At 41.8% G+C, this 27,241-nt stretch overlaps 1 protein-coding gene across 1 annotated transcript in view; it reads left to right on the forward strand.

Annotated features, from left to right (window-relative positions):
• The window catches only part of Grm8 (glutamate metabotropic receptor 8), an 845,527-nt gene that overhangs the window by 399,066 nt on the left and 419,220 nt on the right, over nucleotides 1-27,241 (forward strand). The window contains exons 5-6 of the mRNA XM_051151844.1: nucleotides 686-840; nucleotides 1,787-1,924. Coding sequence (XP_051007801.1) covers nucleotides 686-840; nucleotides 1,787-1,924 — 293 coding nt within the window. The remainder of the gene's footprint in view (nucleotides 1-685; nucleotides 841-1,786; nucleotides 1,925-27,241) is intronic.

The raw sequence follows: 27,241 nt of genomic DNA on the forward strand, positions 1-27,241 counted from the left end.
GTTCTGCTTCTGACGTCACAGCCTTCTCGTTTCCTCATCTGCAATGCCCGCAGAGTAAAACCTGGGACTCAGGGAGATGAGATAAGTTAGAATGAGAGGCAGCTGCATGGTGGTGGGAACAGGTTAAGGATTAGCCCAATTAGTGTGGGCTGGAGTCTCAGCTGCTAGGAGAGGATAAGGCTCAAGCAATTTGAATGATTGACCGATTGTTTAACGGTGACCCACTGAGTGTGTTTAACTTTATAAAACTGGTTGTGTTGGTCCACTTCTTGTTGCTATCTCTAAATGCTAGAATTGGATAATTGTTAAAGAAATAATAAAAAAGCATGTTTGCCTATGGACTGGGTGATTTATAAAGAAAAGAAGCTTGTTTGGCTCTTGGCTCTGAAGGCCCAGGAGTATGGTCCTAAGCTGCTTCTTGGCAGCTGATGAGGACCTATTTTCTGCATGAAAACATGAGGGCATCCTATGGCAAGTCAGAGAAGCATCTCACTCTGGGCTCTGCTCCTCTCCCATAAAGACATTCATATAGTCCTGGGATCCACGCTCCTGACTTCTCCCCCAAGAATCTCACCACATACGACTTGGGAAATTAAAATTTCCATGATACATAAAATTTGGAGGACACACTCAGGCCAGTGCTTCTTAATAAGTGCTATATTTTAATTTAATTTTATTTTCATAGGAGGATATTGGAAGCAGCAAAAAAGCTAAACCAGAGCGGGCATTTTCTATGGATTGGCTCAGATAGCTGGGGATCCAAAATAGCTCCTGTTTATCAGCAGGAGGAGATCGCAGAAGGGGCGGTGACGATATTACCCAAAAGGGCATCAATTGATGGTAAGGATGCAATAAAGATAATTAATTTTATTTCAATCAAATCAAAGTTCAAATACAGGCTGGGGACATAGCTCAGTGGTCAAGCTCTTGGTTGGGGTGCTTATGGCTCTGGGTTTTAACTGCAAAATTGGAGAAAAAAGCAAATTAAACACTTAAAATTATAATTTGAATCTGTATTATACTCATCACTGATGAGTCTGAATGAAATATACACCTATATTGGCACAGTAATCATTTCTACTATGTAACTATTATATGTTAAAATATAGATTTTAAAGATTTTTTTCCTTGTAAAAAAGCACCATTATTAAAATTAGACATTTCCATGATGCTAGTTACTGTAGTTGAGTTTTGTGCAATTTTATGGACGTTTGTGATGGTTTTAGCATTTTTGGAGGGAAAGTGTTTGATTAATAAACTCTGAATACATTATGCTAATTGACCCTATGGAGAAATAAATGAAACAGGAAAAATTTGGAGCACACTCAAAGACAGATGGTCTGTTTCCCAAATATCTTCCCAAAACTCTTGACAGTGACCTAAATTCCTATCTTTAACGTTATCCTCTAAGGAAAAGCATTGTTTCCAGATGTCTTCTCTTAAGGAGGTGGCTACCTGGGAAAGCTAACCATTTATACTATTTAGCCATGACTTTAAATAAGGTTGTACCATTACTGGTTGCCTCATTGCATTAACTGATAATAGAACATACAGGAAACATAGAGACTGAAGTGGGTTTAGATGCAGCAAAATCTGGAGTGTCAATTCATGTTAGGGGAGAGTGAAAAGAATTATTCATTTGTTTTATACATATATATAATTACACAATATATAAAATATTATATGCTATAAATATTGTACAATGAAACATTTATTCAAAGTTCTGGTGGTATTTTGTCTTGATTTCGAATGAGTATTGAAACCATACCTTTTTTCTTTAACACAGGGTTTGATCGGTACTTTAGAAGCCGAACTCTTGCCAATAATCGAAGAAATGTGTGGTTTGCAGAATTTTGGGAGGAGAATTTCGGATGCAAATTAGGATCACACGGGAAGAGGAACAGCCACATAAAGAAATGCACAGGTAGACCGTCGCATGTCTCTCTCGTTGTAGTTGTTTCAGCATTACCTAAGGAAGAAAGGGTTTCTCTCCGCCATGACTGGGAACCCTCTTTGCTTCTGTCTCATGTTTCTTTAACAGGGAAGAGAACGGTTCCATCATTCAGTAAACTGTGGCTTGTTCATTGGCTTTTACACTCTACCAACAACCATTCACCCAAAATATACCATGTGGCCAGCACTGGGGCATTTCAGTTGTATTTGAATAACATATTTTAAGTGTCTTTCTGGAAAACACCTTAATGTATTTTATAGGATATAGGCAAATGGGCAAGGTAGGGTACTAAATTGATCATAAGTTCCTGTAAGGAATTGTCAACTATTACAATGCATTCCTCCGTTATGCTGTTGTTCTCCATCTAGCATAACAGTTATTCCCAACAGCTATGATTTCTGATGCTTTCAGTCTCTATAGCTTGTATTTTAAATAATAATCATTGAATGGCCCTCTTTGAGTCCAGGAATAAAACTACATTTATTTGCAGATAACATGATTGTGTAATAGAAGCAGGCATGGAACCTCAGCCGTTACTACTAAGCAGCAATTTGAATACTTAGGATATAAGTTTAATGTAAACATTTATTTTTAATATAATTAGAAACTAACACATTGAAAATGATATTTAAAGATTATTATTAGTATCATGATTAAAGAACCCCAGAAATCATTAAGGATCACTACACTGAAAACTACAATATTTGGACACGATTTTCCCTCTTCACCTATGTTTTGGGATGTCCTGACTTCTGTATACCTCACATCTTGTGGGAATATGCTGAATGTTAGCACAGACATATAACCAGAAAGAATATGAAGATGCAAAAATTGGTACAAAAATAATCTTACTTCAGGTTTCCTAAGCCGACCACGGGGGGAAGGAAGACAAGATCTGTTTTCCTGAATTTACACGTGCATCTGTTGTGGCAGGAAGCGATTAAGCAAATGTGACGTGAACCAGTACTTCCAGATGCTGAGACGAATTTAGGACAAATGAAAGAAAAAAGAATATGAAAGCGAGGCAGGATGGGCCTGGCAGAGAGGATAGCAGTTAGTTTGTGTGGTCCAAGGGTGACTCACACAGGGGTGACACGTGAGAGGAGACCCTTGCTGTCATGTATAGATGACAATCATGTGAAGACAGGAAAATAACGGTGTCTAAAGCCAGAAAGAGCCTTTGGTTTGTTTTGTTTGGGGAAGGCAAACAAACAAGCAAACAACAACCTCTTGGAGTGTGAGAGTATTCCAATTGAAGACAGCAATGGACAGATAAAAGGAAAATAACGAATAACCTTTAATTTCTCCTTAGAGTTTCTGGAGTTGAAGGATTTGGGGATTTACGTAGGCTTTTCAGTCAGAGGAACTGCTCAGATGGCAGTTTCAGAAAAGATTCTTGTAGCAGAAAGGTAAGAGGAAGGCAGAGAATTAGGAAGCAAAAAGGGGCAGGTCCTTGAACTCAGCCACAGCCCTGGCCATAGGTAGTCACCACCGGGGGCAGAATGGGGCACATGCAGGACAGATGCTCTCACAGCTGTTCTTAGCACATGGTAAGGGATTAGCACTGAGGCAGAGAAGGGAAAGAGGGAAGTCCTCCAAGGTGAATTTCTAATTGGTATGATTCTCATGGTGGCCTGGCTTGCACGTCCAGTGGGCTGGTCCAGGCGCGGCCTGCGTCCCAAAGGAATAGGAACCTCAAGATCAAAGTTCCTGTTCCTTACCCAGGGATGGCTTAGAGTGAGGCCCCTGTGGTAGGCAAGGCTCCTCGTCTCTCCAGAAGTGGTGGAGATGAGTTTTCTACTGGGTGTTACAGTTAGCTCTTTTAGAATGAGATTGCTGGCAACAGACGGCAGCAGAAACTCGCCCTCAAAAAGCCTGTTGTTACAGCCATGATAAGCTTCGCAAAAGAAGTGGGCAGAAGCCACCACTGGAAGGCAGGTCCGGCGGGATGCAGGCCCGGAGGGAGCTTCACTGTGGTCAGCATGGGTCTCGCAGCACGTGGCTGACTGACAGGCAGTCAAGCCCAGGGTGGTCCAGAAGCTAAGCTTCACAGGCAAGCTGGGCGCGTCCAGCAGCGATTCCCGAGGGAGGAAGAAAACCCTTCCTTCCTCAGAATCACTGGACTCTCAGATGGTCATGGAGGAAGAATGACACAAGCATGGGAGAGAGTTTATTTTGTGACTCAGAGACATTTACAGACCTTGGGCAGTGAGAGGGATGTCAAGGGTGAATGTGTCTGATTTGCTATGGCCAGAGATGCCAGCGATATCTAATCTACATGTCACAAAACAGCGCTATCATAAGAAGGGGAAGGCAGAACCTAGTTATCCTATGGGTGGGGGAAGATCTCCAGGAAAAGTCAAAGGCCATTAGTTGAAAGCCAAGACACCAACGTATCTTATTAGCTAATGGAAGTTTTTTTCTTTCTTTTTCTTTTTTAATTTTTATTTAATTAATTTATTCAGATTGCATCTTAATTGTTATCCCATCCCTTGTATCCACCCGTTCCTCCCTCCCTCCTACTTTCACCTTATTCCCCTCCCCTATGTCAGTGACCAGGGGGGACCTCCTCCTCCACCATATGGTCATAAGCTATCAAGTCTCTTCTTGGTATCCTGTCTATTTTTTCTCTGAATGCCACCAGGCCTCCCCACCAAGGGAATGAGGTCAAATATGGGGCACCAGAGTTTGTGTCAGAGTCAGTTTCTACTCTCCACTCAAGTGTGGAGAATGTCCAGTCCATTGGCTAGATCTGAGTAGGGGTTCATTGTTTACTGCACATATTGTTCTTGGTTGGTGCAGTAGTTTGAGCAGAACCCCTGGGCCCAGTTCCTCTCATCCTCATGTTCTTCCTGTAGGTTTCTAGGACCCACTGGATCCTTCTATTTCTCCATTCTCCCATACTCCTCTCATCTAGAGTCCCAATAGGATGTACTCACATCTATCCCAATCTCCTGATAAGTAAAGACTTTCATGGGACATGCCTCTTGGGCTAAGTGTCCAATTATAAGTGAGTATATACTATGTGAGTATTTCTGCTTCTGGGTTAACTCACTCAGTATGACTGTTTCTAGTTCCATCCATTTGTCCATAAATGCCGGGATTTCCTTGGTTTTAATAGCTGACTAGTATTCCATAGCATAAATGTACCACAGTTTCTTTATTCATTCTTCGACTGAGGGACATTTAAGTTGTTTCCAGGTTCTGGCTATTATGAATGCAAATCAAAACAACTCTGAGATTCCATCTTACACCTATCAGTATGGCTAAGATAAAAAATTCAAGTGATACCACATGCTGGTGAGGATGTGGAGAGAGAGGAACACTCCTTCATTTGCTGGTGGGAATGCAAACTAGTACAGCCACTTTGGAAATCTATCTGATGCTATCTCAGAAAACTTGGAATAAGGCTTCCTCAAGACCCAGTTATTCCACTCCTTGGAATATACCCAGAAGATGCTCCAGCATACAACAAGGTCATATGCTCAACCATGTTCATAGCGGCCTTATTTCTTAGCTTATACATTAATAAAGTTAAAAATACATTACTGCAAGTCCAATGCATAGTTGGTGACCAGAAGAATTTGAGAGCATGCATCCAAAATGAAAGCAAAGGTCGATCCTGGGGTGAAAGGCATGGAAAAGAGTGTGACAACAGCAAAGGTCCAGATTTTCAGAGAGGAGGATTCACAAGGAACAGTTGGAAGTAAAGGACCAGTTCATACAGGTTCATAAGGAGAGTGTATCCATTAATTTCCTCATCTCTCTGGTAAGAAAAAAAACACACCAAACCAAAACAGGAAAAGCCAGAAAGCAGGTGGTGTTGGTTCACGTTCCAGAGATGTCAACCCACTGGAGTTGTTGGCTCTACTAATTCTTCTCCCATTGTGAGTTGAAACATAGGGTAAGAGGAAGTGAGAAAGGAGGTTGGATAACTACATACTAGGTACACAGGAAGCAGAGAGGAAGGCAGAGACCAGAGGTGGAGTCCAGCCTTTAAGGGCACACCTCTACTGATCTAATTCCTGGGACTAGGCCCTACCTCCCAAAGCTTTCAAGGCCTTCCAAGCTAGCAGTGTCATCAGAGGACCAACTGCTCAAAAAATAAGAGTCTATTAGGCTGATTGAGATTCAAGCCATAACAGAGAGAATTTACACACAGAGTGACATGTGTTTCTCACCAACTTATATTCTCATCCCTTGCTTACTACTGCATTTGGAATAATATAATTTGGTCTGGTACAAACTCAAGTCCTATTGGTTAGACTTGGCTTTGAAACTATACTAGCTCATGAGATAGAGAAACTTATTTTTTCCTGTAGCTTGCGTGTGTGCATGCATGAGCGTGTGTATGTGTGTTAGAAAATTAACACTACCTAACCTATCATATCCTTTATTAATGGGCTATTTGAAGAATCACCAGGTTTTCCTAACCATTTTCCAAGTACATAAAGATACACGAGTCTACTGTTAGCATCTTTAGACAACGTATACTTAGCACTTCTTTCAGACATAAATGCTGAACTGGTTTATTGTTAAATGCAGCTATGGTGGCAGGTGAGCTTCATATTTCCATGAATTATTTGGATATTGTTATAAATGGAATAATTTGTTCAATTAGAACTATTTTTAGTGTAATGAAAGTGGTGTTTAAGTGCTGGGGGCGGGGACTGTAGTTTAGGGAACTGGGTCAATATTATTTTCATTAAAATACCATTTGGAGGGCACTGAAGTAGCTTGTCTCTGCTTTATAACAAACAATGAGTGATGTTATAACTTATTCTAAGAAAGTAACCTCTGAAAATTTACAATTTGTACAAAAAGGTATTTGTGCTTTAGATTACTGCTGTAGTCTATTTTGGGGAATAAGGGAAAAATGATCAACCACGTTAGTGGTCAAATACTTGTGAGGAAAACTTAATGTATTTGCATGAGTGAAGTTTTCCAGGGTTTGGAAACTACTTTTGAAATTGGATTTTTAAAAATTCGTGTTTAGGGCCACTGTAGTGGACCGCTGGGAAAAGCCACTCGGCGCCAGGCATGATGACCTAAACTTGATCCCTGAGATCTACAAGGTACAAAGGGAGAACTGATGCTTGCAAGTTGTTCCCTGACCGCCGCACGTGCCTCCTCTCATTAAGTTCAGTTTTTAAGATCATGTTTAACTGCTTACAAGGAGAAAAGGGAATGCTAAGAATTCACAAAGATTTCTTCCCCCACTTAGACAATCACTTGTGGATTGTATGTGTTGAGTAAATTCTTACATTAGACTATAGTAGTTGGTGACTGTAGCAGTTTGCTTCCATTGGGGGTGATGCTGGCAATACGTACATGGGTAAGAGTGTGCATCCCAGCAGGCCTGGCGTCTGCTTTATTAATTTTGGGGAGACAGAATTTCTTCCAACAGTGAGGAGCATACTCTTCCTAATGTTAGCATGCTTCAGACAGTTCTTGGAGATGATCTCCCTGCCTAGTGTCTCAGGAAAGCTTTCAGGGAGATGTGTAAATGCTTCTAACTTTTGATATGCTGGCCGAACTCCAAGTGAGGCGACTCCTAGCACCCACTTAGCTATTTATGTAGTTATTATTGCTTCTGAGAGCTGCTGAGTTCTGAAAGCTACCGCTACTTAATCCTACTTAAAATTCCCTTTGTCTTTTTCAGGAAGAGAAAAGGAGGCTCCTATCTGTGTTATCAGTGGTGATGGCTGTTGTTTCATACACATTTTTGTGGCCTTTCCCTCCCTCCTCTCCTCATTCTGTTGTCAGCGTTAGTGCCTTTCCACTCCACCATGCCCAGACATTCAGACTCCCTTGGGAAATGTGCTCTCATTTGTCTTCCAGTCTCCACAAAATTTCCACATGCATATGTCTCACTCTGGCCTCTGCCTCAAACTTCTCTCCCACTGTTTCTTCATTGCTTCTTTTTGTTCTCTTTGTCCTTCCTTATCAGTCCCTCCACGGCTTTACTTTGTTCAGCCAGAATGCTACTGGCTGGAAAGAGGTTTGCTTGGAGATGTCATCTGTCCCACTTAATGACCGTCCTTTTCACTTGGTGCTTTGTCTTGTGAGGACTCTGATAGTGACTATCACAGGAACCTGTGCATATGATTCAGCCATCATCTCACGGCAGGCGGGGAAGGGGGCGGCACAGTTTTTCAGCTCACACTATGTCTCTGTCTCTGCATTTATTTCTGCACCCGGAAGTTGTAAATACTCTTGCTGTTGCCAGAAGAACACTATCCCAAGAAGGCCCATCGACTCCACAGGAAATTCTGATGACCCGTCTATTCATTTACCTGTCATTCATACACCTGATGACTCGTTTGTCTAAACCACTGTGTGCCAGGCACTGTGCAGCATCTGTACAGACAGACAGCTCCCCCTTGCCTGCAGATGCTGACAGATGAATACTACCTTTTTAAGCTTAGTGTTCTTTCCCTGCCTGCTGTGTTTCAAAGCTCAGCCAGCACACTGCACCACACAGCTTGGCCTGTATACGGCTGACACTCAGGTTATAAACAGTGGCGAGCATATGCTACATCAAATGGCCTATTGATTCTTATTTATGATGATAGAAATGGTGGTAATGGAAAACGCAATGCACAAATATGCTTCTTGCTACAAACAAGCAATTTTGTCAGTGAACCAAATAGCAAGCACAATAATTAGCTTCTGGGAAAAGGCCTGTCAGTTTGTTTTCTTGTGCCGGAGAGAATAGGTGAGTTTTCTGGGGTAGCTACTCCTCAGCAGTCATTATTTGCTACTGAAATGAGGATGCTCTGCTCCATTCTCAGGGCTCACAAGGCTCCATGGTTAGTGGGGGAAAGAGAGGTGGTGGGTAAGACTTCTGTAATTTGATTTGGTGACTCATAATGAAAAGATATGAAAATAATAATCTCCAAATTACAACGTGCTCTGGTAGTCTCGTTTGTCCCCTTGCCCAGACTAAGATTCTGTCAGGGAGAGTGTCTATATATTAGCACTCCAAGGTGGCCAGTGGCCCATTTGCTTCTGTTCTTGGCAAGTAAAATAGCCAAAAAAAAAAAAAAAAAAAAAAATCACAGAATTACTTATTTATTCCATTTCTCAAATTCTGTATTGAATTTCAATAGGTGCATCTGAGATGGCAGAAAACAGGCACTGATTCCAGACATACTAGATTTCAGAATTCAGGGAGAGAATGTAAAATAAAAACAATCCTCTAATCTTCTAGATAAAGAAACTGGAAACCAAGGAAGTAAATTATTAAAAACACTCAAGAATGTTAGCTTCAGAGCTGTAACTAGAATCCCGGAGTCCTTATTTGAATTTGTCCTTGTCATTTTACCCTCAATTGTTTTATTGCTTACTTATTTCATGATTTTGCCACACATTCAAGAATACTTCTGTTAGCTCCTTTCTGATGCTTTACATGTGTTTTCCTATTGCTATGACAGAATGCCTGCAGGAGCAATTTTAGAGATGAGATATTCGCCTTGGCTCACTGTTTAAAGGGTCCAGTCCACCTGGGCAAGATGGCACAGAGGCTGGGATAGCTCTGTCTACGCAACCTGCAGCTTTTACAGTGTGGCTTCTTATGTCTCAGGGGCTGGAACCAGAAGGGGTGTGTCTGAATGGTGCTGGGCTATTCCTCAAACCCCGCTCTCACCCTATCCCAGCCACCCATGTCTTTTATCCAGGCCTTGCTTTTAAAAGGTTGCACAGTTTCCAAACATAGCATCTCCAGTTGGGAGCCAACTATTCAAACACATGAGCCTGCAGGGGCCATCCCACACAACAACCATGCATTGTTGGTTTGAAAAATCACTAGCTAGAAAGTAAAAGGTGGTGGTGGTGGCAGAATTCAATTGGTTGTCATCCTGTCCCACAGAAAATGGTAAGTACTTCAATATACTTCAATGTACTCTGATCATATGTGTGGTTTTTGTTAGTGAGTCTAGGACACCTCAAAGCCTTTCATATAGTTTTTCTGTTTCCCAGCCATTTATAAGAATAGAGATAAGACTGTGATTTTATAGCTCTATTCTTAAGGCCAGTGCCAGTGGATTGGGACAGGTCACTTTGCTAAATTATAATTAGTTTGCTCATTCATTCTTTACTTCTCCGTGAAATGAAAGCAAAACAAAGAAACTCCCTAATTGCCCACTTTACAGATCAGCTTTGTGGGAACCGTAATATATACCAACACCCCCAAAAAGGCTGAGTCCCTACAGTATACTCACATGATTTATTAGCATGGACGTTTGATTCTGTGGGTCTGGGATGGACTAGTCTGTATTTCTGAGCAGTTTCCAGGCTTTGGGGACATGGTAGTTAGCTTACACTGACACCAGTTCCACCTGCAGCTTTCTGAACAGCTGTGCTAAGGATTCCAGATAAATCCAAGGTGTTGTTGCCTGCACAGGATCATATAAATGAAATTTTTTAATATTTATCAGCAAACGCAAAATTATGCAATCAGTAACCTGTGTCTTATATACCACCTTCAATAAATATGTAGATCAGTAAAATATACAGGTGTATGTGTATGTGTGTGTGTTTTCTCATAAGAAAATTTGAAAGCAGAAAACTTCATTTCTAAATTTAACAAAACACGCACGGATGCACCTGTATTTTCAAAATCCCCAAAAGAAGATTAAAAAGTTTGCCACATCAAGGACAAAAAAACAACTCTGAAAATGTCAGAAAAAGTGCTTTCAATAATAAGCGCACATAAAGTATATAAGTTAGATGTGTCCAGAAGCCAGCTCAGTCCTTTCGTGTTGTACAAAACCAGACTGGGGTCCATGTGGCCCTGGGTGAACTACCGAAAACCCTTAACTGCCTGAAAGCCTGAAGTCTGCTTGTTGCTTGCTTCTTTCTTTGTTCCTGTCTTAACCCTGAAAGGCCTTTCCCAGAACGGGGCTGAGTTGCTTTGACTGACTCCACTGATTTCTTGGCTTAGTAGCCAGGTCTCCCAATGCAATGTTATTCATTCCACATGTGTGTGACTCTTCTTTTTGGGGGGAGGGTGGGAGTAGTTCAAGACAGGGCTTCTCTGTGTAGCCTTGGCTGTCCTGGACTTGCTTTGTAGACCAGGCTGGTCTCAAACTCACGGAGATCCACCTGCCTCTGCCTCCATGGATGCTGGGGTTAAAGGCTTCTTTAAAACACATTTGTGAAAAGTATGAGTCCATGTCATATTTTATTTATCATTTACATTTTGTCAGTCATTTTCTGCAAGGTGCCGAGGGTGTGGCAAGGAACAACCAAAGGACAGTGCTGTTCTCCTTGGGCTTACAGGCTGTTTGGAAAGATGGCTTTTTAAGCCATGCCCTTCCATTGAAGTGTCTTTCATAATGGGAACAGGAACACACAGCGTAGAGAAGGAATGTAGGGAAGGGAAAAGTTGTAAAGTTTAACATTGAAATTAAGATATGAGCAGGACTTAGACAAAAGTGAACAGATGCATGTTTCCAGAAAGCTGTCGTGGAAGAATACGGCTGACGTACGGAAAGAATGAGGGTGCCAGACGGAAACAGATCTGATATGATCAAGACTCTGGCTCTTTGCACACATGTGAGAGCAGTCAGAGCCCTTCTAATTGTGTCTCTGCGTCCGTGGCTAGTAGCCTCGGGTCTAGACGAGTGCATGATAACAGTACTTACCTCACAGGACCTTGGTGAAATTGAAAGAGACAGTGTGCACAGAACTTACTGTCTGATACACAGAAGATACAGTAACTAGTGCTGCTTGCTGATGGGCAAAGACTCCTCTTCCTCTAGGCCAGAACTGCCCAAAAAACTTTCTTTGGTGAGTGAAATTGCTTTATATTTCTGTTGCTCAATAGAGTACACACTATCTGTGCACGGCTATCAAGGATTTGAAATACAGTTAGTGCAAACGGAGCCAAACATTTGATTTACCTATGTTATTGCACTACGTGTGATATAAGCAGCCTCCTACAGTTCGTGAGTCTCCTAGTAGACAGTAAGATGCAGCAACTTTATTTCAGCACATCCCTCATGCAACTCAGCTCACCCTGACCACGTTCTCCCAGCTGTAGTGGGATTACCCTGCTGGCCACTGGCGTGATGACGAAAGGGTGGTTGGCAAAGCGGTTGTAGCCAGTGCTGCAGATGGGACAGTGGCTCCCGAGCCTTAGGAAGGGAACGCCTTGGTCCTTGTGGTTACGGTTGCATCTAGGGCTGATTCACAGCAGAAAAGGATAGCACAGCACAACAGACAGGTGGAGAGAATTTAATCTGCTCCAACTTTGAGTTACCCAGTGACTTTCTAAAGATGGTCACCCAGTTAGTGAAGACAGTGTGGGACCTAGTGAAAACGAGACAGCATACAGCTGTCCGGCCATATTTTATTTAGATGTATTTCAATATAAGTTGAAAAATTATGATATATATATAATAAACGTTGTTTCTTAATGCATCAAAATCCTTTAAATCTTTATACATTATGCCCTCTATTCTACCAGCATATTTTACACAGGGCACCGATGTGCTACGAGTGTCCAGTTGGACAGGATTCTAGCTAAGCAATTTTCTTCGCAGCGGAAGTGAAAACCTGTTCAAGACGTTGGCAAATTTGTCAACTAGAACATAAGACCTAAGAGGTACATGGCATTTCCATTAGGCTCTCTGTGTATAGTAAAGTTCTCAGTGCCACTGGTGGCTATGTCCTAGCTGTGTGGTCTTACACGGGTAACATAATCTTCCTAAATTATTCCTACTTCTCATTTCTCCCTGTTTCTAGGGCTGAGTGGTGATGACGTTGCTCAGTGTTCATAAATATCACTCAAATTTATGTTTCCTTTTTATGATACCAGCATATCATATTACTAAACCATTGAGTCTAAGCATATAGTTTCCTTTGTTTTCAGAAAGGTTGCCTAGCTTGTTACACTGTGCCTGACAGTTGGCTGATATGGGATGTGTCTAGTGGCTATAGAAGAAGACCGTATTCTGACAACTGGGGAGTGTCATCCCACCCATGTAACTTCCCATTAAAGTAGTTGACCCGCCCATGACCTTCCAGCTGCAGGTGTGATTGCTTCCATCACCTCACTCACGTGGTTAGAATTGCAGATTTTCACTTGGGAAGATTACAGATGGATGCTGGCTTGAACTCTCCCTGTGCTCATGGCCCACAAGCAGCACAGTACTCTCCTTGCTATGAGGCACAGGTAGAAACAGGCTCCATTTGTGTTTCCAGCCAGACATCTTTTGGAAAGAGCAGGTTGTGTTAGCAGGGCGTGGGATGGGAGCAATACTCATTTCTTCGTCAAGAGAGAGAACTGGGATATGCTGATTCAGCAGATCACAGAGAGATTATCCAAAACCGATGTATGGCTCAGGATTCCATCAGACTATGAGATAAATTAAATAAAATTTGAACCCCATTCCCACCCCCCACCGCCCCCTTCAGCCAACAGCTGGGGGACATCAGAGGAGGAAGGAAGTGTAGAGGTCACAGTGTCTGGCGTTTTGCTCAGCCTTGCCTCCCAGGCTGCTGTGAAATGAGAACAGAGAGGACACAGAAACATTTTGGTTTTACTGATTCAGTAGAAGTCTTGAAGGCTCTTATTGGTACAAAATGAGGCTTTCTCGTTGACTCTAAATAGGCTTATTAGCAGCACACAGAGGATTTCCACTGTGATCTTTCCTTTGTCTGTCCTCAGAGGGAAGGCATAGGTCTGAAACAGGCTGATAGCTGTGGAAGTGAAAAGTACCCATGGATAGAGGGCAGAGAGCAGGCCCACTGCCAGTGTAGGGCTGACACCCTGAGGAGTGCCATTCGTCGGGGCTACTTTGATGAAACAGCCCTCTTTTGCGTATTTGTACCTGTGGAAGGCAGCAGCATTGTGGCGGATCCAAAGTCTCAGAAAACAAATAACTCATATTGATTTAGGATGTGCCCACCTACCCCTTGTTTCCTGGAGTGTTAGTTCACATTTCAGTACACGGCGGACATCCTGGAATTCTGACTTGTTTTCCATAGGGGTTTCTTTAATTGGCCTGAGAGGTTTAATTTAATAGCGCCCAAGGAACTGTTTAGCTTTTTCTCCCCTGCCTTGGTGACAGAAAGTATTTCCATTGTTGGTTTCCCTGAGCATTTGCCCTGCGTCCTCCCCAAGACTGGCACAAAGCCTGGCTTCGGTGTGCTGTGCAAAGCTGCAGGGCTCCCAACCCTGCCCTAAGGGCCAAGGGCTTGATTAAATGTTTAAATGACCTTTTAGGAGATATGATTGTGAGAACAGGCAAACAGTCTGTTCTTCTCATTCTTAATAACCACAGTGTGTATTTGGGACATGTGTCTATGGAGTTGGAAAGACTATGCATAAGAAAATCACTGGTAGTGTGATGGAAGTGGGGGAGGATTGATGAAGCTTATTTTATTTTTTGAAATTATAATATAAATGCATCACGTCTTCCATTGTCAGAAGCTACACCCATAAAGTCCAGCCAACATGACTGCCTAGGCATGAGCTGAGCTAGGGCCAGAATGATGGGTTTTGATATAAAAATAGTATGATCTCCCACAAAAGAGTCAAACAGAAGCCGGTCCTTCAACACCCCACTTCTCATCTGGAGATGTGCGTGGAGCAGGTTGTGTCGTCCTTCAACACCCCACTTGGCTTCTCATCTGGAGATGTGGGTGGAGCAGGTTGTGTCGCTGCAAACTTCCTAGCCGTAGGCGGCTATAAGAAAGCTGGTGACGTTCAAACCACGGTACTTAGGCTTCATGTTTGTTATTCAATAATGTCTCAACATATATATTTATGATAATGGAATTTTGATTATATGAGATTAATTAGCTATCATTTTGCTAGAAAATATGTTTATTGACTTTTCATTTTTTTGTTTTAGCATGTAATTAATTTGTAAGCTTTAATGAATTTGTTCAGCTTACTCAGAAATTAATGAAGCCTTTTTATCCAATGGATTTTGTCATTAGCTCCTTTAGTTTTCTCTTGTCTTCTTGGCATCATTGATGACAACATAAAAGCCCTTGTGAATACCCCATTGGGCCTTTAAAAGTACTTGGGTGGTTATCGCACAGTCAGGGATCTTTCTGGACTATATTGGATCTCTCATGAAATTATTTTTGAAATTTCAAAATAAAGTTTATACAGGTCAACAAAAATGTACAGAACTTGGCACAGTTTCCTCTATAAAGCATGTTATCCAAATATAGCAAGATGTGTAACATATATCCAGAATTTTTCTGACTCATTCTGTTCATTCGTGGGTTAATGTAGCTAAGTGGTTGATCTCACTGTATGTGGAAGACGATGACACTAAACGTGTGCAATTGTGGAAAACTCAGAAAATTTTGCAGTACATTTTAATATGAAAAATGATCCTATCGAGATCTGTGTCATGATAAAATACTATTTGCAAGAAGACCACTTGAATCAGATAATACACTATTGTGCCTGCCCAGAGTTACAAGGGTTTCCTGTGGCTACAAAGAACGGGAAGAACATTCTAGTATGATAAACGCCTCCGGCTGTTTGTAAGGCATTGAATGGCAATGACACTATGCCAAGAGCATAGGCCAAGGATATGAAAATGCTGTCCCTGCCCTTTATGGAGCTTATGTCTCTGAGGAACAAGCAGGCTTGCCTTTGGATGCAGATAAGAGCCTCTATTATAAATTCAAATTATATTTTCTCATCTTATATTGGGAACATTATGGGTAAAGATAGAAGGTACCTAGAATTTTCTTTTCTTTCATGCTCTGAAATTCTGAAAACACTCTTTATTTAGTAAATGTACTCAAAAAATTAAAATTTAGTTCATATTTGTTGTATGACAGCATTTAAACTTAATTTTTTGATTGAATTTTTCTCAGCCTTAGTATGGTTCTTTAGGTTTAACCAGGCTATTATTTTCTACTATAAGAAACAACGATAGACTCTCTTGCTGGGAATTCTTTTTCCATTTTCTAAGCTGAGGATGACATTTTAGGGGGTTAGATTTGATAGAGTACTCCCCTGACTGCTCAAAGGACACGGGTGATGGTGAAATGAGGGGCAGTTTTGGGGTTTACTTTACACCCCCTCTGTTTGGCATGGGTAGCCACGTGCCATTGTGAACTTCCATTTCTTGAGGTCAGGATTTCTTTGCTGTTGGATGCACATTTTCACACATAGGGAGTTCCGACTTTATTCTGCTCTCCTGAACGCTGTAGTTTGTCACTGTAGGAATACACTGGGTCTCTGAGAAGCCACTGCTGGAGGTACTGACATCAGGACTGGCAAGACGGTCTGTTTGAACCAGGAAGGTGTTGGGGGTAGCAGAACACACGTGATTCCAAAGTGGAAGGGAGAACACTGGAGGTTTAAAGGCTTAAATGGGGAAATAAAAGAAAAGACGTGGTTGGGAGAGAATCAACCAAAGTAAATATGTATATGAGCATATACAGGGGGAGGAAGTCCCCCTCAGGAACAGTCGTAGGGGAGGGAAATAAGGGGAAAATGGGAGGGAGGGAAGAATGGGAGGATACAAGGGATGGGATAACCATTGAGATGTAACAAGAATAAATTAATAAAAAAAAAAAAACTCCATAAAGAAACCTGCCCCTTTGTCAGCTAATACAAAGCAAAACAAAACACCCCCCCCAAAAAAAAACAAAAAACCAAACCAAACAAAACAAAACAAAAAACAAAACAAAACAAAACAAAAAAACCAACTCCCCCCACCCAAATGTATTAGGTTATGGTGTAGATTTCTGCCAGGTTACCATGGATTATTTCACAAGATGTTTTACGTTGTCAGCAAGACCAGTTAAAAACAGATCCAGTTGTGGATATAGAAATATTTACATAGTCAATGGGTGTCCATAGAACAGGATTTTGTGGTTTAAAAAAAAAAAAGGGATGTTCTTAGAAATAGCTCCTTTACCTGTTTGCAGGTGAGCAGGACTTTGGGGAATAGAACATGTCTCCAGCCCACGATTTCCCTGGTAAGCCTGACCTATCTGCCCAATGCCTTTTGAGCCCTATTCTCATTTCCAGCTGTATTGTAGGTGTACATTGGTTTGTCAGATTATTTGACAGCTTTTCACCCATGAAGTGGCAAGTTCCATGAGGGCAAGAAGCAGATATCCTCCCTCATCTCTGTCGGCTGCACCTCATGTGGAAGGAGTACTGTGTGAGTATCTGCTGGGTGAATAAATAAGTGTAAAAATACTGTGGAGCTGATAATAAATTCATCTAGCTTATGCTACAGTAAAAGACGTTTCTCCCTAGGAGAACATATTTTACTTATGTCACTTAGAGTTGCTACATTGACTATGACGTTGAGAAATTGGGCCATGATTCAATATGAGCATAAACTCTCCCACAATTAATAAACTATTTTTTTAGAAATCAAATATGACTGAAAAAGTAAAATGACAGAGAAAAAGGTAGAACTATTTCAAGCTCATGATAAACGGTCAGTTAACAATGTTTTGGTGTTATTTGTATTTGATTTAACCATGAAACTTCCATGTAAATGTTGCTGTCTTTCATAGGTATATATGGTCTCTGTTCAGTCTCACCCTCTCAGGTAAACAGCATTCAGTCCTGAGATGTGGGAACTGCTCTCCTGTTTTTTTTAAGGAAATGTTCCAATGGCTTAGTCATCTCTGACATGTTTTCATTTCTGTTTTTAATTTATAACACCTCACATTGTTAGCTAGTGCTCACGGGGACATTTATTTTAAATAAATTCTGGATAACTGAAAGGAACAACAATAGGTCATTTTAATGCTGTGTAGAGTTTTAAACGACAGACATACTATTATTCCCTTGATCTTTTGTTATCAAACTAGACTTTCTCTAGTCTAATTTTTACTTTTTGTAAAGCTTTTTTTGCAATTTTAAAAACATATCCAACATTTTGGAAAACATGATTGATCTCTCTGTTGATTATCTACTTTTCATCTCTTCATCCATCTGTCCATCTGTCACCTCAAACCAATTTTTGATATATACATGTCAGCAAATGGGTGTGTTTTGTTTTAAATGAAAATCCCAAACATCCTATTTTACCAATAAAGACTCAGGAGTCAGATGCTGGGGTGAAAACCTGCTAGCTCAGAGAAGCAGGGAAAGCACCCAGCTGACCTTCCTACTCAGCTCATGACCTGATGGAAAAGGCCCAAAAGATGCACTAGCTCAGCTGACAGCCCAAGAGGAAAAGACCAAAATCTGAAGGCCAAAGGCTTGCTAGCTCAAAGACCAAAAAGTCCAAAAAGGTAAGGAGCTGAAGAGCTCAAAAGCTAAAGAGCCAAAGCCTCCGAGTTCCTTCTTCCTCTACACACTGTCTTAAATACCCGTCAACTCAAAGTCCCTCCTACTCTTTAATCCCTGTCAACTGGCTTCTTGTTCTGCCTCTTGACCTAGGGTTAATTTTATTAAGTCTTGTATACAGAAAGCTCTTGGATTAAAGGTGTGTGTTAAGGCTCAACTGCACCAAACAAAAGACAGGTTTTTTTTTTTTTTTTTAAATAGTTCACAATCTCAGGGATCACAATGGGATCAAATAGCCTGCAACAGATATGCAACATAACAATAATATAATTTCCGGAATTATGGTCTTAGTTAGAGACTTTTGTCCATATTTGTGAGCTGGCCTCTTTAGTTTTGCCTGATTCTAGCTGAACCATTGCTTAATCTGTTGTTAAAAAGATTTTTGTAAAATTTATGATTTTTAAAGAATATCATTGTGTATATCTACTATACATTGTACCATGTCTCAGAAGAACATTTTTTTTTTTCAAGTACGTATTTTACTTTGAGCATATCGCCCAGGTCCTGGACCTTTTTATATCTCCCTTCCCATGACTCTTCTTTGCTCTTCTAAGAATGTCGTATCTGTGCACATGGTTTTATATATCAGTAAAAATCTAGGGCTACAGATGAAAGAAACCAAATGATATGCCCACTATTAGCCTAATAAATATGCTTACTGTGCCTGTCCCTTGGCCGAGCGCGGTGACGCACGCCTTCAATTCCAGCACTGTGGAGGTAGAGACAAGCAGATCTCGGTGAGTTTAAGGCCAACTTGATCTACCTAGCAAGTCCCAGGCTAGCCGAGGCTGCACAGGGAAAGCCTGTCTCAAAAACAGAGTATTTTTATCTCCTTTTGCATCTGTTTTCCTGCAAGCGACACTCCTTCATACTTTCTTATGGTTGAGAAAAATCCCACTGTGTTTATGTACTCCATTTTCTAAAAGGGTTCTGAACTACACACTTGGCTGCTCCAATTCACCTGAAATGAAGCCCCCGTGGGAACAGAAGCCTACCACTCATGGAATTAAACTTTTTTGATGTGGCGTTGCAACACAGTTTAGAGGTTATTTACTCTGTGTATCTTTTTTTTTTTGTTGTTTTTGTTTTTGTTTTTGTTTTTATAAATTGGATCTGGAGTCAGTCAGAGTAACTTGCTCAGGAGCCAGAGGAAGGGGCCACGGCTGGACACCCCTCTACCTCCCTGTATTTCAGGGACTTGAGGCTGATCTAACCTACTCGTCCAACTGAACTGTGCATACCATCCTGCTTGTCTCTCTGGCATCAAAATAAAAGAAGGCCTAATTTGCTTTACTTTCGTCTTTTACTCACTGCAGAGTTCAAGGGATGTTCATCCTTCTCTACCAAATTCTAAGTGTTTATCCAGCTGGGCCCAGGCAGATGAAGGAGACTGAATGGCTGATCTACACGTCTAAGATTTTGCTCACTTACTTGCCTGTGAAGCTTCTTGAGCTTTGCTGTGGTGCTCTGGCTGGACGCCAATCAGGAATGACCCAGAAGTTCTGACTCAGTCTTGTCAGTCTCCCCTTGACCAAGGAGAACATTTAGGCATGAGTTGTGGTTTTCATTGTCCTGTGACTGACTCACATTGGAAATAGCTACCTGAGGCCAGCTTTCAGTTCTGTTTTGATCTAATTATCTTACAGAAACAGCCTTTAGTGTTTTCTTTGACCTTTGAAGGCTGCTCCAGGGCACAGGGAAATTACAAATACTATGGAGTCTGATGGTGTTTCCGTAATGAGGATGCTATTTTATATGCTTAGGGGATAGATACTTTTTCTCTGTGGGATGCCTGAACAGGACATTTCAGTGGCCTCAAATGTGGACTCAACAAACAGCAGCAGAGATTTCTATTATAGAAATCCTTCTGATGCTGAACCCTGGAGATTGAAATTGTCTCTAGCACAAACCCTGGATGTTCAAAGACCAAATTTGTGTTCATCCTGTGTACACCCATGTAAGCATGCAGTCATTTTTATTTGCAAGTCAGAGATGAGTGTAGAATGTCACTCCCGGCTAGTGAGCACAGCATCACAATTTTTATGAGTATTCTCCATCTCTTAAGGTCCCTTTCCTAGTTGCATCAAATTCCTCACAGAATCTTATCGATTGCCCCTAGACTTCTTGTTTCTTTGCACTAAAAATATTTAAATGTTACCATATTGGAATATAAGAGGCCTCAGAAAAGAACAGAATGTCCATTTCCATTATTCCTTTAGTGATAGAGAGAAGCCATCCAAAATATTTTAAGGTATTTTCTTCTTTCTTTCTTTCTTCCTTCCTTCCTTTCTTTCTTTCTTTCTCAAAGAGGGTGAATTAGAGACACAGGAAAATAAGTAAAAAACCCGGAGCTATACGTTTCTGGGTCAATCCAAATACACAAAGCATTAAGAAAAATGTCAGCGACAAAGCTAGATACAAACTGACAGGAAGGAAAAAAAAATCTGTTTGTGTATTTACTGCCCCAAACCAAAAGCAAAATTAAAAACCGTGCTGACCATTCTCCCTTGGGGATACAGATGTCACTGCTGTCCAGGGCAGCGTCTGCTACTGAGAGGAGGAACGAGCGATGGCATCCAGGTCCCCGGTGCAAACAAAATTAGTCTCTGCTTGCCAAATCCTGAAGCTGTCCTGTCACATGTCGAGAGTCCGGGGCGTGGGGGCTGGAGGAGCAACAAGGGTGGCTGCTGCCGTCTGCTTTACATGCACTCCATACATAACTGACTCTTCTCACTGATTCCTCATTCTTCATTATGTTTTTATAAGAGGCTGAGTATACACAGTTATACACATGGACTTCAGTCTTCATTCAGTATGCTACAACAGTGATGATCAGTTAGTGCCATAGGATTAGACACTTTATACATCCACCAAATAACATTTTTGTTAACTCCTTTAGAATTCCACGAAATGCATTTTAGGTCATAATCCCCACCAATTATCTCTCTCTGAACTCTTCCCACATCTACCTACACCTCATGCCTTCTTTTAAAAAAATTATTTTAATGTCCCATTAACTTCCACGTGTGGTACTCTTATCCTTCTGTGCATCGGGCCACTCACTGGGGGAGAGCTTGATCCAACAGCAGCTACACCGTAGGGACCATGGACTTGCACTCCCCAAGAAGCCACCGTAACTCCTCAGTTAGGATGCTGACAACATGCTGTCCAGCTGCCTGGAGCTCAGGGCTTCAGTGGTCCTGACACCCACAAGACACTGTTTTGCTCGGGCCCTCTCTGACCTCTGACTTTTTTTTATAGTTTATTAATTTATTCATATTACATCTCAATTGTTATCCCATCACTTGTATCCTCCCATTCCTCCCTCCCTCCCATTTTCCCCTTACTCCCCTCCCCTATGACTGTGACTGAGGGGGACCTCTTCCCCCCGTATATGCTCATAGGGTATCAAGTCTCTTCTTGGTAGCCTGCTATCCTTCCTCTGAGTACCACCAGGCCTCCCCATCCAGGGGATGTGGTCAAATATGGGGCACCAGAGTTCGTGTGAAAGTCAGTCCCCACTCTCCACTCAACTGTGGAGAATGTCCTGTCGAGTCTTTCTGCTCTCTGTTCTGTGGTGTTTCCTGGCTTTGGGGAGGAGGCATCATCCAGTCATCCCACTTGTTGCTGAGCACTCTGTGGCCACTTGTTTTCTGCATGTTGACTTGTGTGTTAGCTTCTGCATTAAGGAAATGTCTCTCTTTGGTCTGAGAGCTGCTCCAACCTACAGGGAGGGAGTGATGAATTTAGGGGGTGGATTGATGCAATGTCTGTTCAGTAAAACAATTGTACTATATGCATCCTGAGCACAGTCCACATAGTAGGTTTTCATGTAGCTTTTTCAAACATCCTTAGAGTTAGATATTCATATATTTTTCATTTATTGTTCAGGGAATCTTTAGAAATTGATTATTAATAGTAAGGAAAATGATCTTCTAAGTAAACTTAAAGGTGTGTGTATGTGTGTGTGTGTGTGTACATGTGTGCATGTAAAGGATAGCCAGCTATTCTTTTACTCCAAATATGGGCAGTGAGCAACCACCTTCCTCCAGAAATCTAAAATAAGGCTTTGAAATAATCTACACTACCATCAGGTTCCTACCCTTTTGCATGGCTCAGGACTCGCTGTGTTTATCCCAGTTTGATTTAGTTGAGTGTTATCTATGAGGATATCATTAAAAGACAAGAAGGGAAGGTAGGGGCATTTCTTCCCCACTCCCTGCTTTGAGGCCAAGTCCTGGCCTTGGAAGTGTCCTCTCAGTTTTTGGCTTCTGCAAGTGCGGTCCTTCATGCCTTCATGTATACTGGGCTCCTAAGATGCCCTATTTTCTCTTTATTTTCTTGAATCCTAAGAACAGTGTTATCCTCTCACCACTGCTATTCTATAGGTATCTTACTATCCAATCTGCGATCTCTGTTTCAACCATCCAGGGCTAATTCTGTTTTGCTTCTGGGACACTGATTGGTACAGAGACTGATGATACAGCTACATGTTAGAGGTACTTTGTATGTCTTGTTTTAAAGTTCTAAATTAGGAGCCCCAGCATGACAGGAGACACGAACAAAAACAAAATTAATAAAAAGAAAACAAAATATAGAGCCTAATAGAAGATTGTTTCTTCTTGTAACAAATCCAGCCCTAGGAAGAAGCTAGGATAGTCAGAGGGGCAAAGATTTTCTAAGTCTGTTGTATACAGGCTATAGAAAACTGTGATAGGTTTTTGATCTTGTGATAAAAGCTGTCATTGGGAAGTATTTTGCCAGCATTTGTGGGAAGAGTGAAAGTAAGGGGAAAGGTTGATGTAGAGAGAACAGGTAAAAGGCTTTCAAAATAAGACAGTTGTCAAGAACTGGAGACAAATTCACACAGTAGAAAAACAGAATGCAACAAACATGGATGCTTTTTGAGTTTACATTCTTTTCTATGTGATGTATTTGCTTTAAATTAGTATAAGCTTCTCACATGTGGAGGACTCATATGCTTTGATGTAGCAACATTAGATCAAATGGCAGAAGTTAAATTAGGAATTAAGGCAATATTTGGCTGTAGGGAACAGCATTCTTGTTTCTAGCTCTTGGACTTTATGCGATAGTTCTTAAAATCCTAAGAGGCTAATTTCAGTTTCATCTATTTATTTAACAATATTTTAGATATTTAAATTTCTCTTTCCAGATGATCAAACTCCAGAGCTTGAAATCCAAGGGCATTATAGCAAATTGCATTGGCATTAAGACTGTTGAACTTGGGTGGAGTAATCCCATAAAATCCCCATCACTGACAACACATTTTCCTAATCGTTTATGCCTCCTGAATGTTTGTTTGAAAATGTTTTCCTTTTTGTGGGAAGGTAAATGAGCTAGAGTATGTTGAATTGCATCTACTGGTTTGTTTTTCTGTTTATTCATTTGATGAACATTTTAGTGAACAGGCACCAACACATTTCTATTTTGCTCAAGAGGCATTTTACTTGCTATTTAGTTGGTCACCCATTTGTTTACTTATAGTGAAAATGTCACAAGCTTTGGCATGATGCAAGCCTGGGTTTGAAACATATCTTTGCCACATACTATAATTACATTGGGAAAAGTATTTTACAAACACCTTCTTAGGTTAGATGAAAAACTCATTTTTAAAAGAATGAGTATTATGGCTAAGGTAAACCCAAAGCAGATGAATTTAATCCACACTCATGAGTAACTGTTATTATATGTAAGCAAGTTCACTCCAGGCTCCAAGTTTAAAGGAAACTGTGGCACCCAACCTTAAATCTAGCCACAGATACAATACTGTTGTGGTGCTTGTGACATATGTGAATAAATGTCTATTTTTCCTAGAAAGGGCATTGGTGGAACCAAAGAAACAATCCCAACAAGCCTAGATTGATAAATCAGTGTATGTATTGGGGATACTTACAGGTTTGTGGGATACTTATTGATGCATGGGTGGCTCAAAGCCAGCATCAGTGGCTACTCAAAGCTGCAGCCCTGGAGTTCCCCGAACAATTTTCAACTAGACAACGTGGAGAGTTTCCTTTCGCCAGAAAGTGTCACTGCTTGTATTACCCGGTGAGGGCTTTTTGAATCTTTCTGGGCTCTCAGGCGACAGTCCCTCCTGCTTCCAGCACAAAATAATCTACTTTGGACTAAATGAATATACAGCGTTCCACATTTTTCTCTGGTTCTTACATTTTTTTCTACTCTCTCTTCTGTGATGTTCTCTGAGGCTTGAAGGTGGTGATATAGATGACGTTTTTTTTTAATGGCTAAGTATTGGGCCACTATGTCACAGCAACATTAACTTTTTCCTAGAGCTTATGGGTTATGAGTCTCTGTGGTACATAACATTCATTTTAAAAAGTGTCTTTTTCCATGACCAACAGTAATGGCGCCAGTAAGTTATGGGCATAAACACATGTGTTTAGAAAGCAATTTCACAGGTGCATTATATTCCCTTACTAAGCAGTAGTTTTGCTATTCCTGGGGTCTGTAACCTTTCAGTCACTGGCTCTGTCTTGTCTTGGTGTATGAGAGGTGTATTCTGTCTTGTAGAGTGTGCCTTGAGCCAGACAAAGGATGGTTGGTTGTACTCATATGAGTCATGCCACTGTTGCACCAGTGGGCATATCTTGCCTGAAAAATTGGTAGTATAGTATACAGGCTCCATAACTGACAAGGACTGTTGTCAATCATTTTCTCCCAGAAACATTCATAGGACTCTCCAAGAACCTTCCAGTACCGTGAAAGCCAGATGTCTGGGAGAAAACTTCCAGCTTCTTCTCAGACTGATTCCTCCATGCCTTCTGTCTAAAATATTCAACAGTTGGGCTTTATGATCTAGTTTTATATTTAACTGCAATAGTCATATGATTCGTGTGGTCCCTGAGGCATCCTTGGGCCATGACTCCTAGGTAGCCTCTTCCTGGTACTCAGCAGGGAGTGTTCCTTTTCATTAATACAGATATGCCTTAATTTACGCTCTCCACTGGCTGGCTTTCTTCCCTACTCATCCAAATGTTTTTCCAGATCTGTAAGACACTCAAGGTTAGCACTATAAATAGTCAAACTGTTTTTTTGGTAGAAGGCAGGCAAGACCTCTGATGATCCACGTTATCGGTATCAAGGACCTGCTAGTTGGTCTTGAGTAGCAAGGACTACTAATAAACATACACTGGCAATGTCCAAGGCAGCATGAAACAATCTAAACAATTGTATCAAGTGTTTTGAAACAGTCTATTCTACTGTGTCCAACTGGGCTCTTGTTTTGCTTTTCCTCTAACAGTGGAGTGGGCAGATACCTAAAGGAGGAAAAGAAAAACAGGTTCATCTTGCTATGGCGCAAAGACTGCTTCATATTTCAGTGTGCCTGCCTGAGAGCTTATGAATACACAGCCCTGCTGGCTTTTGTCTGCCAGTGGAGGGACTGTCCTCCACTCTTACAGATGGGAACCTCTCGGAAGGCTTCAGAGTACAGCTAAGAGCAGTCCCTGGCAGAGCAGTTCGGCAGAGAATGGGCCACTGATGATCATGGTGGGACTGGCAGGTCTCCTCGCTCTGGCAGGTCTCAAAGGCTGAAGTGAGTCACCACCCTCTCCCCCCTTGTAGGAGAAGCAGCAGGTTTTGAAGGCTGAGGCCTGAATGGCGCTTTAAAAAAACTCATTAATTTATTTATTCATTTTATGTCCCAATCACAACCGCACTCCCTCCTCTCTTCCCACCCACTTGCCCACACTCTTTCTCCCACCCCCCATCCCCACTCTACACACCCCTTGCCCCCCAGGGAAACCCACCCACCCTGGCACATTAAGTCACATCAGGAGCATCTTGAAGCAGAAACAGCATGTGTCAGAGGAGAAACAGTGGGAGGCAGAGCAAGATTGCTTGCCAGTGGCCAGAGTCTGCCTTGAGGGAGAGACTCAGCAGCAATCTTCTTTCTCCTAGGAGCATCTTGCAGCCAACTCTGTATGCAGAGCTGGGAGCTGGCTGATAACCAGAACCAGACCGGGAGCCAGGCACTGACATCTTCAGAGTTCTTTCTCTGGAAAAAGCAGGGTCCAATAGAGTCCTGACCCAGACAGAGTCTGGAACCATCTGAGTTGGGCTGGCAAACATGTGGGATGTACCCTCTTTTAGATACAGCCCAGTGTACAGTGATTGGCTGGGTTTGTAAATGACATATAAAATAGGACCAATGAGAGGAGAGCTGAGAAAGAACTTTCACCTAAATGGAAAAGTGTTCTCAATTAGTGCTGCTAGCTGCACTGTCCCCTTTTCCCTTCCCTCTGTGCTGCAAGGGAAGGATGGGGAGAGGAGGACATCTCCGTGGCTTTTCACATAAACCAGGGCTTTTAGCTTAGTTTTGGCTACCAAGGCTGTTGTTAGCTTTGACAAAAGCCCCAATCTCTGTCTACAGCTGCCCACTCCTCAAATGCAGCCTGCTGCGTTCTGGGGAAAGGAGTTTGTGTCTGGGCTCCAGTTGTGGTCAAATGTGCTTTGATTTCTTTTTCTGTGATGCCAGCCACTGGGAAGTAGGCATCTGCCTCTCAGAAGGGCGGTCCCTCCATTTGTCACTGAGGCCCGTGCAGTTGCTCACGGTGGCAGGTTGTCAGACGACAGAAGGCTGCTGGTGTTGGAAGCTGGGAATGTTGAAGTTGATGCTATGGTGGTGGTGACTGCCTTCGAACCCAGGGTTCTTGAGCCCAAGGCTGCTGCTGCTGTGGAGCTTAGATTCTTTTGCCAGGCATCCTGTTCTTCCATAAGTAATGATTACCACTGGGCACTCTTGGCTTTTCTCAATCTGAGGAACAGTGGCATGCATGCATGGAAGCTGTCACCCCCTGTGACCTTCTAAAAGCCACAGTCATCTTTTCTTAAGCCATCTCAGGGTGCTGCTGTGCTTCTCCATCCTTGCTTACTGGACCAAGATACTGCTTATCTTGCCTCCCAGGGGAAGTAGGGACACAGTGTTATCTGTCCTACATGCCTCTTGAGTC

This window comes from Acomys russatus, chromosome 10, assembly GCF_903995435.1.
Source record: "Acomys russatus chromosome 10, mAcoRus1.1, whole genome shotgun sequence".
Classification (NCBI taxonomy): Eukaryota; Metazoa; Chordata; class Mammalia; order Rodentia; family Muridae; genus Acomys; species Acomys russatus.